The sequence below is a fragment of the Eumetopias jubatus genome, unplaced genomic scaffold (assembly GCF_037043125.1).
Source record: "Eumetopias jubatus isolate StellerSeaLion01/CBP00866 unplaced genomic scaffold, mEumJub1_p1.0 scaffold_13, whole genome shotgun sequence".
Taxonomy (NCBI): Eukaryota; Metazoa; Chordata; class Mammalia; order Carnivora; family Otariidae; genus Eumetopias; species Eumetopias jubatus.
In genome coordinates, this window is record NW_028274819.1 from 113,852,370 (window position 1) to 113,868,881 (window position 16,512).

Consider the following 16,512-nt stretch of genomic DNA (forward strand, 5'->3'; position numbering starts at 1 on the left):
TGGACAAGGGGCGAGAGAAAGCACGAAGAAGGCAGGAACTGAGGTATAAACGCAGAGAATAGGCAGCAGCTCCTTCGGTAGCTGTAGACGCCGCATCCTGCCCCCAGGGGGTCATGCGGCTTCCGGGCACCACGAGGGAGTTTCTCCCCATGTATGATTTCTTTCCTAGCATCGTCTGACACATATTTATTAAATACCTACTATGTGTTAGACACTGATTAAAATTTTTTGTTATATTTGCATCCAATTTCGTATTTCAGGTTTAGAGAAGAGCTAGTCACGTGAAAACGATCCGAATGAATTTGTAACTGCTTAGTCATAGACCATTGAATGGCACCCGTGGTTCCCAGCCAGGGGTGGTCTGGATCCCCCACTACCAGCGCCTCAGGGTGCATTCGTAATTCCTGGGGACACTGTGGCAGTTGCAACCAGAGAGGGGAGCTGTTACAAGCATCTAGTGGGTAGAGGCTGGGGATGCTGCTAAACATTCTACGAGGCACAGGAAGCCTCCACAATGAAAAATCATCCAGCCCAGAGTGTCAGAACTGTTGCAGTTGAGAAACTCTGGACTCTGCCCATGGAGTGCATGCCCTGTTGGGGGGGGGGTTGGGGGGGGACACTGTGTGTTGTGCCGAAACCATATGAACTCACGGTAGCTCTGCTCATGGACACCTTGACATCTACACTCTGGAAAATCTACAAGCATATACATTCTCCAGTGAACAGAATACCACTTTCTGGCTTTGCTGCCACTCTTACCTCTTCCAAGCCGTCCAGGGTAGGGCACCAGCCTCCTGCCCTAAATTCATTCTTCACGTTTCAGATGTACCTGTTGCTGAGCTGCCACCCCCTGGTTTATGAACCTGGATTGTACTTGTGTTGTAGAGCAAGGTGTCTAGAAAGCGAGTGGACCCGTCAGGGACCCAGAAGCTCTTCTTGCTTTCACCATCCACTGCTTTTTCAGCACTTGCCCTCTGTTGGGCGGTGCTGGCTCTGGGGACACTGGGATGAGGTAAACAAAATCCCTCCTTCATTAGAGCCTAGCAGGATGTAGACAAGCCAGTGAATAAAGTAATTGTCAGTTGTGAAACATTGTAAAGGATACAGAAGTCATAGCTTGCTCAAGATCTCTTTTTCATGGGGTGGGCAGGAAAAGGCTCTCTGAGGAGCTTATGTTTGAAGCTAAAACCCAAAGAGTGAGGTGGAACAAATCAGCCAGCCAGGCAAAGGGTGTTTCAGGAACTGGGAACAGCAAACACAAAGGCCTTAAATTAGAAAAGAGTAAATGAACGAGGGCCTTGGTGATGTTAATACATTTTTAAGCCCCGCCCCCCCCCAAAAAGATGATCTCTATAGGCATGCAGTGTTGGGTGCTGCCTTAATTGGGGATGGTTGGCATATTGAGTTTTAAGGTCCACACATTCATCTTCAAAAAAATCCCAAAGAAACATAATTTTTCACTTTCCTGTTTCCATGAACACCTTTTGGATGTACTAATGGCCTCCAACGAAAGAAGAGATGATTTGTAATCATGAAGCTGTGCGTTCCTGAATAGGTGGTAAATAAATCAGAGGCATGATGCACCAAGAGTCCCCCTGTCTGGACCCTTTTCCTCTAGGAACCTGTCCTCACCCTCCATGCGTTATCATAACCAGCGGGGGATGAAACTGAGCTTGAATCTAGTCAACCCATTTCATGATGATGCCCTTATGGCATAAATCACAGTGAAAGCCAAAAAGAATTGTATCATCATAAAAATAAGGGAATAACTACATTTTTAAAAATAAATATTAAAAATTACATTACTAAAAATATAGTTGAAGTTTGCGTTCATTTCGTGAATTCATAGATCAGTAGGACTTGAAGAAGGAGCACAGGTGTCCCCTGACTCCCTTTCTTGTCGGAGCGAGTGCCGAGAGTTCCTTTATGTCTTCTGCCACACTCCCCAGCAGCTTGTGACAGAGCCAGAGTTCAGCCTTCAGCTTTGTGTCAGAAGCTCGTTCAGAGAACCCACACTGCCTCTCTTTGCTTAATTTGACCAATGATATAATTATATCTTCATGTTTTTTGAAGTGAATATAAAGTAAAAGAATATGGATATTTTGCTGACACTTTTAGAGAGGTTGAAAGGAAAGCAAAAACAGCTCACGGGGAAAGGCGTGCTATCTACAGAATATTTTCAGAATTGCATATTGCACTTTATGGGCCTTACCAGCCTTACTATATGTTTTCCTGTTATTATAACTTGGCTAGATCATAACTGTTTTGTTCTTCACTGAATACCCAGACCCTATAGCACAGCATCTACCTATAGACACTCAGTCAGTGTGTACCTGTTCAGTGGGTGAATGTGTGCCGAGCTGCTTTAATTCAACATGTGGCCATTTAAAGCATCAAAACATTGAAGTTAAGGATTTAATTCTCAATGAGCTTTACTTAGAGCAACTTAGATGTCATTGGGAAATATAAACCATGGCTGTCTTTGAAGATGGTCTTGGAGTTTCCTGTCCCCAGGAAAATAGTTGTGCAGCTGAAAACAAGCAAAAAAAAAAAAAAAAAAAAAAAAAAGCTGCTGTGTTTTGCTCAGGTTCTCCTACTTATTTCTTTTTAAAACAAGTTTTTCTTTTTACAAAATGCCATAGTTTCTTTAATCATTCTCTTAGCATTATAATATGGTCCTTTACAACATTTATTACAGATTGCTTTAGATCTTTGTTAATTGCCTGTTCAAGCAAATAGATTTTTTGAAAAGTACTGCCCAAATGTGATACTATGCAGATCCTAAAATTCAAATACAGTCATTAGTTATTTCTTGGCACCTGAACAAAGTCTCACCCTGGTGTTACCCTGGGACCCCCATCACACCCTACTTCAGGTGTGGATGCTGTGGTCATTTATGCTGGCCTGAGGCTCCCTTATCAATGGACTTCTGAGATCACCACCATTACTTTCTCAACTTGTTTGCCTCTCCCTCTATCAGAGACATACCTGTGGTAAGGGTAAAGTGTCATTCTCATGGCAACATGATTGATAGTCATGAAGTTGAGGAGGCTTCTCAGACAGCCTTGATTAGCCATTAAGAGGCTAAGCACATTGAGGCACCTGTGATTTATCTTGGAAGACAGACTATCAAGCAAATTAAATGAAAATGTACATATGTAATGAATAAATTCCTATATGTAACTAATAAATATCATCACATTATTTAAAATAAAAAGAATTTCTAATTCTTTTCAAATTACAGCTTGGGCATAGTAAACAATCAAGTGTGAGGAGCTCAGAAGATTTCCAGTTAAACAGTTTAAATAATCCTCCCAGACAATATCAGGTAAGCATGATATTTTTCTTAAAGAACTGAGGCTAGTTATTTGTAATATTTAAAATCCCAAACTATGTGATTCTTTAAATGAAAATGACCTATTTTGTTGTTTATCTCAATATCAAAATAATGCATGAATTCAACACATATATGCTAAGTACTGGAGATACATAAGTAAATAAAACAGATGAAGTCTTGGCATCTCAGAGCTTAGAATCTACATGTTCATTGTAAAGAGTCTATTCTCACGAAAAAACATACAGAAGAGAGCAAAATGTACCTCAGACCCTACCACTGAGATTTAGGGACTACTTACTTCTGCCAGGTGATTTATATGTATATGTATAATTTTACATATACTTCAATATTATTTACATGTATATGTAATATTATATAAATGAGAATAAATAACAGTTTTTCACATCACAAAACATATATTCATATTAATTTTAATGGATGTATAGTATTCCTTTGTACAACTATATGATAATTTATTAAAATTATTTCCTATTGATAGACTTTGAAGGGTTTTTCCTACTATTATAAGTAGTACTAATGGGGCGCCCGGGCGGCTCAGTCAATTAAGCGTCTGCCTTTGGCTCAGGTCATGATCTCAGGGTCCTGGGATCGAGTCCCGCATCAGGTTCCCTGCTCCGTGGGGAGCCTGCTTCTCCCTCTCCCTCTGCTGCCCGCCCCCAGCTTGTGCTCTCTCATATGCGCACTCTGTCTCAAATGAATAAAATCTTTAAAAAAAAAAAAAAGTAGTACTACTATCAACATACTTGTCCATGCCCCCAGTTACATCCTTAGAATAAGTTCTTGAAAGTGATATTTTACCGTCCACCATTTAATTTGGGGTTTAGAGAGTCATATTTGGCTTAACCATGAATCCACCCAGGACTTCCTGCCCACAGTATGGAGCCTGCTACTCTTCATGAAACGTGTAGAGTGAACGCAACATTCTCACCGGAGAAACTTTGTTACACTGAAACTAGCCATTCCTGAATTACTAGCAAGTATAAAACCAAAACTGATTACATTTCTTGGTAAGGGAGGTCAAAGAACGTAAACGAGTGTGCATTTGCTTAATTTCCAGTTTCCACATGCGGTATTATCCACACCTTTAATCTCCCCAACTGAAAGGCTGTGTTTTTCTCTAATACTCTGCAAATAAAGTACAAGCAATGAACATCAAGGAGTAGATGTTTGCTCTAAAACTATTCTTTTCTCAAGAATTAATCTCTGAGTCATTAGCTCCAGTAATGTAAAAATTGCTTTAATGGTCTGGTGATAGTATGCATTCCCTGCCAGATAAATCATCTGAATCTTTGTTAGCCATCATTCTGAAGTCCTAAGGAAGGAAAGACTCAGACACTTACTACAAATGAGAGATTTGTCATAAACATAAAACTGAGGTGGATTTCTCCTTTCTTGGTCTAGAAAATTATGAAGAGGCTCATTAAAAGATACGTACTACAAGCCCAGGTAGATAAAGAGAGTGACGAAGTGAATGAAGGTGAGTTGAATGGGGATGGGTGAGGGTGGGGGGCCTGAGGCAGAGCTGCAGGGAAGCTGGAGGGAATGGGGTGGGAGGGCGACCCGCTGGGGGAAAAGTCGACAAGGTGCCCCCAGCTGTCAGTGTGAAGAGTGTAGGGAAATGGGCTCATTCTCCACAGTTGGGGCAAGATGGCACTTGCTACAGAAGTAACCTTGCTTCTGGGGGGCAACTGGGAGGGAGGGGGAAGTGGTTGGGAGGAGCAGAAGGCTGCTGCCCCAGCTCCTGCAAACATTTGCCACCAGTGCCTCCTTTTTACTTTAGGACATTTGTTACAATTCTTTCTCTATAATCTTTTCAAAAATTCACCAAAAGCTTAGCTGAGGAAATAGAAACCTGCCCCATTAGGAAGTTTCCTTTGAAAGGATTCAAACGACAGATGTGTGTGGAATTGGGACTGATTTCCTTCTGTTCCAGCATCCCTAGTTTCTCTGCATCTGTATTTATAGTTGACTCCCTATCATTCTTGTTTTTCAAAGGGGAACTGAAGGAAATTAAACAGGACATCTCAAGCCTCCGCTATGAACTCCTTGAAGAAAAAACTCAGAATTCAGAAGACCTAGCAGAACTTATTAGAAAACTTGAGGAGAAATTATCAATGGAACCAAATCAAGAGGAAAGCAATAGATAATGCAAAGACTTCTTTTAAAAATCATATTTATTTGTCCACTTGAAGCCATATTATCTTCCAGTTTATTTTTTTCAGTGCCAGTGTGACCCCGTTTTAAACAAAAAAAATGTCCAAAGATAACCTGGATCATCCCATCATCCAAAACCCTAATATTTAATATTTTTGGTGATTGAATTTCATTGTTCAGGCTAAAGTTTGCAGATTATGATGGAAATTGTGCCCGGTTGTTTGACGCTTGTTTTTATAACTGCCTTCTTGGGTATAACTATTGTGATGATGTGATTCTGTGTCATGTCTGCTTGGGGACACTCCCCGTGCAGCATTTCTCTTGAAGGTCACTTCAGGTAACTTCTTACCTGCTTTATGGGTCCCCTGATGGTGACTTCCAGCCCTGAAACCCAGGGAAAGATGATCTATGGCTATTTGGAGAATGCTGTTTAATCATCTACTCTGCTTGGCCCCCACAGACTATGATTGGTAATATCTGTGCAAAATGTGATTAAATCTTTCCTGAACTTTCTGACTCATCTCACTGAAAATGTTACACTTAACAGTGAAAATGTGTTTCCTCTACTGACGTCTGGAGACATGGTGTAGTGTGTGTGCATATGCGTGTTTCTATGCTCACACAAGTGTGTATGCGATGCTTGTCCTATTTTCTTTTGCAGCCAATACAGACTCTCGAAACCTCTTATCTTATGGTTTCTTTTTTTTTTTTTTACCGTGACTTGAAGATTATTGACCAAATAAGAACCCTTTATTGGAGAAGTATCAAAGTCACCAATGATTGTGGTGATTTGGTCCAATGATAGCATAGTTTTGTGCCATTTCTGAGGGCATTTACAGGGGAATTCCCACATTTGGCATCGAATATAAAGGAAAAAAGTATGGAGGGAACTTGCAAATATTTACCTGTCATTCTCAGTATGTTCTCCCCTCCTGTCAAAATATATCAAACAGGAATCTGCATTTGTACACATTTGCGGGCATTGTTCTTACTGATGATTTGAGGCAATATCTAAAACAACACAGAGAGAAATGAACATTCATCTGTTCGACCTGACAAACTGCCAACATTTAAATGATGCTGGGCATTAAGGGGAAGTGTTGCTTTAAACTCAATAAAGGGGGGGCTTCAAATACAAATTTTTAACTTCATTCTAGAGATAAAATGGTCACAAAAGTCTAGTTAGCCCCAACTTTGGCTAAATTTAAATCAAAGAAGCTTTATGTGACCAGATCAGAAAATATATCTGAGATTTTATATTCAGTGATTTTGTATTTGTGGGTATTATTTATTGAGAAGTTACTTGGTAATACAGAAAAGGTGTGCTTTCAAAGGTTTTATGATAATATTTGAATCAGAAGTTGTAAAAACCAACGTTGTACCAAAGGCACTGTCAGCACATTAAAATAACCCACGTCCACAAAGCTTGTGTATCATGCCGAGCAAGAGGTTGGCCTCCGTGCCAAGGGGCGCTCTGGCTGCAAATGGGCTCAACTCCAGAGAATCAAGAAAACATACTCAGATTCCCCAGTGTCTTTAGGTCGGGTTGACCTGAGAAGATACAGGTTTTAGGAAGGGCAACAGGCATGATTCTGGCTCTCCCAGTAAAAACACCACCATCAGGTGCTGCCTCGTGACTCTGCAAAATTAATATATCCTAAAGTCAGTGGATTCTCCTCAAAGTGCAGCTGAGTTGGCCCCTTTTCTAATTTCTTTTCGATTTGGACATGAAAAGAGAAACCAACTGTTATGTTAAGAAAGATTTTAAAAATTGCAACAAGAGCTTAATTAAAGGCATATTGTCTGTCAAAGATGGTCCTGAGCATGACTACCCTCTGTGAGTCTCAAGACCGTTGGCTGTAAATCCTGTATTCCTGTTGCAGTCAGCCTAACCTTTAAAAACAAAGTGATTCCTTGGTTGAAATGTATTGATCCAACTTGTCCTCTCTGTCGTATTTCTCTTCTCAGATTTGGTGCTTTCTGGAGGCTGGGGCTCCATAAGAAGGGCAGCCCAGTGACGTCTGTGACCACGCGGGTCCTCCGTGAGGGCCAAGGCCACAGTCACGCCTCCTGGCAAACCTGCTCCCACTGAACAAAACCAAGTCCCTGTGTTTGTCCGTCCAGGCTGAGTCTTACTCTTTGCCATGCTCCTTACACCGAAGCTGCGAAATAACCCAAATTCAGTATGATTGTACTAGGCATAGCCGATGAATTACCAGAATCTACTACTGTCTGCTTAAAACTTTGCCAGGGACTGAGAAGAGTGAAAAATGAATGTCTGACCTCGAGGAGCTTGCAACCAAATAAAGAAACGGGACTTAACACAACTGTAAGAAATGTTCACTGAGCCTCTACTGTGTGCCAGGCACATGATAGGTGCTTTCCATGAAGAACTGAATTCAAGCTAACTCTATATGCTTATAACAACTGTTTGAGGTAAACACTGTTAAGACTCTCATTTTAGAGGGGCACCTGGGTGGCTCAGTCGTTAAGCATCTGCCTTCAGCTCAGGTCATGGTCCCAGGGTCCTGGGATCGAGCCCCACGTCGGGCTCCCTGCTCGGCGGGAAGCCTGCTTCTCCCTCTCCCACTCCCCCTGCTTGTGTTCCCTCTCTCGCTGTGTTTCTCTCTGTCAAATAAATAAAATCTTTAAAAAAAAAAAAAAAGACTCTCATTTTAGAAATGAGAAAATTGGAGCCTCTATTATTCTTTTAAATTTAAATCCAATTAAGTAACATATGTATTATTAGTTTCAGAGGTAGAGGTCAGTGATTCATCAGTTGCATACAACACCCAGTGCTCATCACATCATGTGCCCTCCTATAACCCGGCTACCCCATCCCCCCACCCCCTCCCTTCTGTAACCCTCAGTTTGTTTCCCGGGGTCCAGAGTCTCTCATGGTTTGTCTTTATCTCTGATTTCTCCCCCTTCAGTTTTCCCTCCCTTCCCCTGTGGTCCTCTGCACTATTCCTTATGTTCCACGTATGAGTGAAACCCTGTGATAAATGTCTTTCTCTGATTGACTTATTTCACTTAGCATAATCCCCTCCAGTTCCATCCACGTCAATGCAAATGGTATTCATCATTCAGAAAGGTATTCATCCTTTCTGATAGCTGAATAATCTTCCCTTGTATATACGGACCACATCTTCTTTATCCATTTGTCTATTGAAGGACATCTTGGCTCCTTCCATAAAAACTGGAGCCTTTAGAAGCTAAGTAACTTGCACAGAGAGGGTCAGAGCCAGGAACAGAACCCAGGCCTGCCTCACAACAGACACTTCACGCTTCCCTGTGGTCTCCACAGACGATGTTGGAGTACGGTTGTCTCGTTGTAAAGCTCACATTTCAATCTCTAGGTGCAGAAAAGTGGGCTGTACCTGAAAACCCTATATTCCATAACCTGCCTGATGCAGAGACAGACAGCAATGTTACTCATGGAGGCTGTGGGTCCAGAGGAGGTCTGGCTTTGAGAAGATTGCATATTAAAAAACAAACAAGAACAACAGATGGGGATGTGTATGAAGGGTGGAGGCAGTGTGAGCAAGGCCAAGAGCTGGGCATGAATATGGGACACGAAGTTCTTCAGAAGGAGACGGTAAATTCGGTGGCTGTGACTTGGTGAGAACAGGTTTGGCAGTCCATTGTACCCATCCGGGACTGTTCCAGAATGGAAACTGACAAGAGTTATCACCATGCGAATAGCAAAATCTAACCAAACATTTAAAATGGAAAGACTGCATGGTAGTATTTGTCAACCAGACAGACCAACCAACCAACAGAATCACTGTCCGGACCGATGGCCAGTTTCGGGCTGAGGTTGGGAAACTGAAGAACTCCATGAAAACCTACTCTTTGCTCCTTTTCTGCTTCTGTTCTTGCAAGGACCTGCACCCCCACTTGACCCAGGCCTCAGAACGCTAATAGTGCACATCCTCCTTGTAAGGGACAAGGAGTTAATGATTCTCTAGGACAGATACTATCTAAGGAAGGACCAGGGGAGAATGACCGGCCGTAGCTATCATATGCGTGTTCCAGAGCCAGATATCCAGAGCGAGACATCTCGACGCCAAGAGGAATAAATGACTTAGGATGGACACCTGGGCTCTTGTCTTTGTTCTGACCAGTTTGTGGATGCCTGACAGGACAGGTCCACCAGACCACAACCCTCAAGAAAAAACCCAGACCCTGAGCAAAGACGAGACTCTCACCTTTCCTATCTGAGTCTCTTGGACGCTCTCTATACCTTCAGTAAACTCTGCACTCACCTCCTGCGGGCTCACGCATGATTTCTATCCTGCACACGGCCAGGGACCCTCTTGACTGATCCTGCAGGACATCTCTGGGTCCCTGGGCCCAGTCTGCCGGCATCAAGGCCAGGGAGGAGCCGTTTCTCCGAGTGCCACAGTTAAGTGTGAACTGCATCTGTTCTGATTCTAACAAGCAGATAGGACCTCCTTCTTCACTCCGAAATTTTCCTTCATCATCATCGTGCGCCAGGTAGGGTTTATGAAAGTCACACCTGCCGTCCGCACAGCTCGACTGATGGTGCTGGAGGTGGGATCCTATACGACGGAGTCTCTGCCCTTTGATGGAGAGTGAGCAGATTGAGTCACTGGAGAAGCAGAAAAGAATATGAATTCCCAGCCCAGACCTCTGCGTTGTTCTCCCGAAACCTATCTATTGAGTTTCTACCTGAGCCAGTTAATCAAAGTTTGGGTAGGCAGACAGCCCAGCGTCCTAACATGGATGGAAGTTGAAAATGCATCTAAATATCTGTTCTTCTACAAAATCTTGACTCATAATCTAAGTCTTTACTTTTATGTGTGACTAGCCAAGCTGAGAGATACACCATGAACTCTCGGAAAGAACTGGAATGAAGACAAAATACTTTTTTTCTTGAATCATTAGAATGATTGCTTGAATTTTCTTTTTCACTCTGTGTATATTATAGCTACAGCCATAAAAGTTTTCAGACAATTTTTCAAACATTTTCCCAGCATGAATTTAATGGTAACACCTAGTCACAAATTATAAAAAGCTCTTATTTTGGAACCAGTTTTTGTAGCGATTTTTGCACTGTTAAAAGCAAACCACAGGCCCCGAATGGTGTCACTTAGTTGAGGCCCCACATCAGCACACGAGACTTCCTGTTAACTGCAGTTTCGATGCTCCAGGGTCAACATTGGAATTCCCTGGTCAGCCCTAGGACACTAACGGATGGTCTCCTTCTGTTCCCCTTTCGAGGGCAACCTTCCTAAAACAATGGATTCTTTGCTCATGATTGCCTTTTTCCCACTCCCATTCTACTTTTAAGAACTTTTCCTTTTGTGAGCTCTTTGGGGGTCCCCTCTACTTGGTAGGTGGGATTGTGCCTGATGGGTGAATTGATTCATGAAGCCAATTAGATCTTTAAGATTTGCTCATTTGAATTCTAGTTACTTAACAGTACATTTGAGAAAATAACTAGAGACACTGACCAAATATATGGTAGTTTGTTTTTTTCACTTGTGCCATTTGATGGATAATTGGTTTATCCAGTGTAAGTGGATCACAGGGATATTGATTCATGTTTTTCAGACTCTTGTGAAAATGATGTATTGAAGAGCCACCTTATTCAATGTGAAGGGGTATTACACCTGCTAAGGAGATCATATGTTCATATTAGTTATACCCTAAGTATGATGTTATCTAGAATATTGAAGTAAAAACCATGAGACGGAATCTAAAAAATTTTCACCTTTCTTCTGTTCATAATGCCTACTCTGTAAGCCGTAGCTTTTGTCATTGTCCACCGATGAACAGTAGGAACAGAGTGTAGAAGCAGGCAGACAGGAGTGTCCTCAAGGAAATGCACAGAACATTGAATATTTTTCTAAATCATTAGAAAAAATTTTGGTGGTGCCTGGGTGGCTCAGTTGTTAAGCGTCTGCCTTCGGCTCAGGTCATGATCCTGGGATCCTGGGATCGAGCCCCACATCGGGCTCCTTGCTCTGCGGGGAGTCTGCTTCTCCCTCTCCCACTCCCCCTGCTTGTGTTCCTGCTCTCACTGTGTCTCTCTCTGTCAAATAAATAAATAAAATCTTAAAAAAAAATACTTTGATGATGACATTTGGGAGGTGAGTCTTGAACTCCACTGTCCTGCATTTTTCTCCTAATCACTGTCCATGAAAATAGACTTTCATATCATCACAAGAACAAGTAAAGTAAGTTTACTTAGTATCATGTCTCAGACTAAAAGAACCATCGTAACACTCTGCTTCTCTGCCTTAACCTTTTCAGTATGCTGCGGTTTCGCCACCTGACATTTACCCTTCCCTCTTCTTCAGAACATGGACTATCCTGTGGAATAATTGGAAAAGGTCAAATTTTGTATTTTCTTACATTGCAAAAATTGTTAACATGTCATATTGGTGTTATGATTTGTTAATAGGCAGAGGAGTGTATATGTACACATAGTCATCTATATAGTTTGTCATGGTATATAATAGATATGCATAAAATGCATATCTAATATATAAATATATGGTCAAATACATTTTTCAAAGCATAGTTTTGATCCTAGAAAAAACATTATGTTTATAAATATTGATTTTGTTTTTTTCTCCTTCCTTCCTTCCTTCCTTCCTTCCTTCCTTCCTTCCTTCCTTCCTTCCTTCTTCTTCCTTCCTTCCTTCCTTCCTTCTTCAATGATTCCAACTTTTTCTAGTCGCTGTATGTTATTTTCAGCCTGGTAGTTCAGGGTACAAGATCTAAGCTGGAATGTGTGGACCTGAACGTCAGCTCTGACAGTTACCAGCTGTGTTCTTCCCTAAGTTTCTTAACCTTTCTGGGCCTTAGTACCGATTCTACAGATAAGAAAAAAGAAAACTAAGATTATCACCTGCATAGGGTTTTTATAAGGATGAAAGGAGCTCATAAACCTTAGACTCTGCAAATATCCACATTCAGCCAACTGTTAGTGGCTGTAGAGAAAAGATGTGTCTCTTGAATTCCTTTTCTCCGTGGTCTTAGAGGTCACCACCTCTTAAACCTCATACAATCTAATCAAATTCAGGTTTCCACATACATTTCTCTGACCCAGTGGGAGAAAGCGTCTGCAGCGGTCTGTTCGGCAGGATTCTGAAGCCTGGGTCAGGGTCAGCAGGAAAGAATGACAGATGATTGGGGTGCCTGGGTGGCTCATATGGTTAAGCGTCTGCCTTCAGCTCAGGTCATGATCCCAGGGTCCTGGGATCGAGTCCTGCATCGGGCTCCCTGCTCAGCGGAGAGCCTGCTTCTCCCTCTGCTTCTCTCTCTCTCTCTCTGTCTCTCATGAATAAATAAATAAAATCTTAAAAAAGAAGAATGACGAATGATTAACGGCACTTGCCAGCAACATGGGGAGTCGGCCTTCATGTCACATATTCATCATTCTTGAAAAATAAAAACATATTTGAACAAATTAATAAATAAAATCTTAAAAAAAAGAAGAGATCTAAGTAATACAAGCTGGTTCCACAAGGCCTACTTTAACTTGTTCATTCTAGAGAGCTTTACAAACTTGAGAAGAACTGCCCACAAGGAACCATCCACAAGGTGGAAAATGAAGCCTCAACTTGTTTGTATCAGGTTGAGCGTATCTGCCGTGTGCTTACATCTCAGTTCTTGGCAGATATATCACACCCCTGTGATGTCGGCGTTGTCCAGGCCCTGGGTAGCTCCTGGTTAATTTCCACCCCCTCTTAGGGGCAAACAGCTTCATTTGCTTCAGGACTTTATACTTCATTAATGAGAAAGTTACCCTTCATGCAAGAAGTAGTAGAAAATACACCGGCCTTTTCTTGCGAGCTGATTTACAGGTCTCGAGTGCGCATGCTTTTGGAGGGCAGCAAGCCAGACACCGACGGGCCAGGAGGGGGGTGGAAGGCAGAGCTGGCCTCATGGAAACACTGGCTGCACAAGCCAACAGAACACAGCGGATGGCCGGCGGATGGGGCGGTGGATATGGAGGCCTGAGCGCCCCAGAGTCCGCCAGCCCAGACTTTAAAGGGAACAAACACAGGCAGTGCCCAAGCCTGGCAGTGGGCACCTGGCATACAGGGCATTTGCACAATCCAAACCATCTCCCACATGATCACTCACGTCCTCCCTGAAGGCAGACCGGGAGCCATCTGAATTGCCTTGGTGGAGAGGGTCCCCTGGGAGCCTCTTCTGCTGGAGGCCTGCAGCCCAACCATGTCAACCATGTTCAGTATGCCCGCTCAGAAGGGTTGTTCTGGTATGTGCTCCCTCCACCCTGAGGCCTTCAGGGGCTCCGGGGTTGACCGCACTCCAAGGGGCTGGAGTGTCCCCTGGAGCCGAACGTGGGCTGGCAAGGTGCAGAAGGCACATCTGCAGGCCAACCAGGTCAGGGTAGCTCGGGGCCTGGGACAGGGCAGTGGTAGGAAGAGGCCGGGTCACAGGAGGAAGCTATTTGGGGGTACCTGGGATTGGCCTTGTTGGAGGTCTTAGTTGACACAGATTCCCCCTGAGGGCCTGCTGGCGGGTGAACCTGTTAGGGAATCTGGGCTGGATCGCCCGACAAAAGAACCAAGTGGCACTCGGAGATCTTGGAGGATAGGAGGTTTATTTAATGCCAGCAGGCTCAGAGGAGAATGATCTCCAAAGGTCTGAGCCCCAAACACAAATAAAGGGGGTAATTTATACACTTCCACATCCGCATACTTGGCACTTTTGGTGTGCGCGGGAAGCGGGGCAGGGAGAGGAACCCGGATTGGCCGGCACACGCGAAGCAGAGCAGGGAGAAGAACCCGGAAGAGCCCCCGGGGCAGGGGCTGGGACTCCTTTGCTGGCTGTGGGTCATCCTAAGACACAGATTTCTCATATGAAACCCTCCCACAAAAGACCCCTGGGAGGCTTGGTTGCTGGAGAAGCTGAGGACCTCCCCTGGCAGGCAGGTGAATGGGGACTGAGTGCTGTGGCTTCGGGAAGAGTCTCTGGGGTGGGACCTGTACCTGCAGGAGCCCATCCAGGTGGTTCCCGAGGGCTGGGACTGGCTTCTCAGAAATGGGTAGAGGGGAGCCTAGTGTGCATCTGTGAGCCATGTGGTTGTGGGGAGGCCGGGACCCCGAAGAGGGTTAAGTGTGCGGAGAGCCTGGATGAAGGCGGTCCAAGACTTCTCTGCCTCATTCCAGCCCGAGACAACACACGTGTGCCCAGTTTCACACCCGCAGGGAAAGCTGGAGGAGTGTGGACTGCCCTGGCCAGCTGGGGCCGTAAGGCTACCAGGGCCCTGCACTGAGAGACATCCAGAGCCTGGGTTCCGCATAAGCCCAGGACGCCATCAGGCAGGCAGCCAGTCACAGAGTGGACTGACTGTCGCCTCAGACACGTTTTGGAGGGAAGGCTAGCCCGGAGGGTGTTTGTGTGGTTTGAGATTGCCTGAGCCCCAGGGATGTGGAGAAGTGGGGGTTCAGACCCGATGGTCAAGAAAGACTTCTTGAGATGTGTTTGGTGCAAAAAGTGTTTTTATTATAGCTGGACGGACAGGACTCAGGGGCAGAAAGGGCTGCACTGGGATTGTGAGGGGCAATTGATCATACACTTTGGAGCTGGAGGAAGTAACAAATGCTAGAGAAGACTCTCAGGATACCAGAGGCCAGGCTTTTGTCAAGCCAAGGCTGTTTTTCCCTCTAGCGAGGCATTAACATTACCAACGGGAGTTCCTGGAGGAAGGTTACCCTTTGCCGGCCTCAAGTATTTGTCAGTGGGCTGCACGTTATTGGGACATTTCGTTTTGTCTACATTTCCTTCTGCCTTGTTCTCTACGCTGGCAGCCCGCAAGGCCGTGGCCGGTGGAAGGGGTGTGCATGCCCTTGCAGGAGCCGTACTGCACGGGGCAGCCAGGGACTTGGGAACAGGGCTGGCGCCCCGGCTGTGGGTGGCTGGGGTAGGACGTATCTGTCTCATTTTAATCAATAAACCCCAGAAATGAGCGTATTTGCCCTGATGGCACAGCTGGATGGAATCTGGTCAGCACGGTGGGGGCAGGACGGTGTGGATGGTCCTGGTGACCCTCCAAACACAGACCCCGGGAGCCTTGGGTGTTGGGGGATCCCTAGGTGACCCACCTGGGCATCCGGTCTGTCATGAGTGCACGATGTCTTTCCACACTGTCAGCTTTATTCATTCCTAAAGCAAAGTTAATCACAAGTACAAAGCAGGGTCAGGATTCCAAACTCAGTGACGTTTCAGCACGTGATTAAATTTGGCTTCTTACAGGGCACACAGAGCAGGACGTGAGACAAGCCGCACAACAAACAATATAACGATGGGGGGACATGGCAGGGGGGTTGGAAGTGAACGTCAGTCTGTGGGGTGCAGCGGGATAAGGTCTCAGTCCCGGTCAGCTCTGGGCACTCACTGTTGCTGACGTTCAAGCAGGGAAGGCTCTCGGTTTAGAGATAATGGGGCAGAGCCTTCGGGGGCAGCCACCTGTTTGAAGTGCTCAGACATGGAGGGGTCAGTTCTGAAGAGTCTGATCCTGCCCTTTTTGAAGGGATTGAAGCAGTTTTGGGTCTCTGCTCGGTATCAGTCCGGGGTCCAGGCAATATGTCTTAGCTGCAGTATCTGAACGGCTCCGGTCATTGGTTGACCCGGGTTCCTGCCTCCCGTGAGAGATGGCATTTTGCTGTCTACACTGTCCACAAGGGGTCTGTGTGTGGTTGGTTTCCAGCTGCTGGCTTGGAAAGAATCCCAGAGAGTAGGCACTGTCTACCCCCTGGGAGGCAGGGTTGAGTTCCCCTATGTCCCACGGGAAATGGCAGGTGAAGCTGGGGGCTGGGAGTGGGGTGACGGGAGGCCCCCTGCACATACGCACATATTGGCGGGGTGGGGCGGCTGCAAGTCCGGCCTTGACAGTAATGGGGAAGTTCTATGCGGAGCCGGGGCCTGGCATCGGCAGAATCCCAGCCACATCGCCCACAATTACCCGTTTCTCCCCTGAAGGTGCAGCTGGA

The 16,512-nt window shown here is 44.9% G+C and overlaps 1 protein-coding gene across 1 annotated transcript in view; it reads left to right on the forward strand.

The window, feature by feature from the left end:
* Nucleotides 1-6,199, forward strand: part of TRPC6 (transient receptor potential cation channel subfamily C member 6) — a 117,024-nt gene extending 110,825 nt beyond the window's left edge. Inside the window, exons 11-13 of the mRNA XM_028106009.2 lie at nucleotides 3,245-3,328; nucleotides 4,760-4,835; nucleotides 5,354-6,199. Of these exons, the coding sequence (XP_027961810.1) occupies nucleotides 3,245-3,328; nucleotides 4,760-4,835; nucleotides 5,354-5,505 (312 nt within the window). The 3' untranslated portion in view covers nucleotides 5,506-6,199. The remainder of the gene's footprint in view (nucleotides 1-3,244; nucleotides 3,329-4,759; nucleotides 4,836-5,353) is intronic.
* The last annotated feature ends 10,313 nt before the right edge of the window (nucleotides 6,200-16,512 follow it).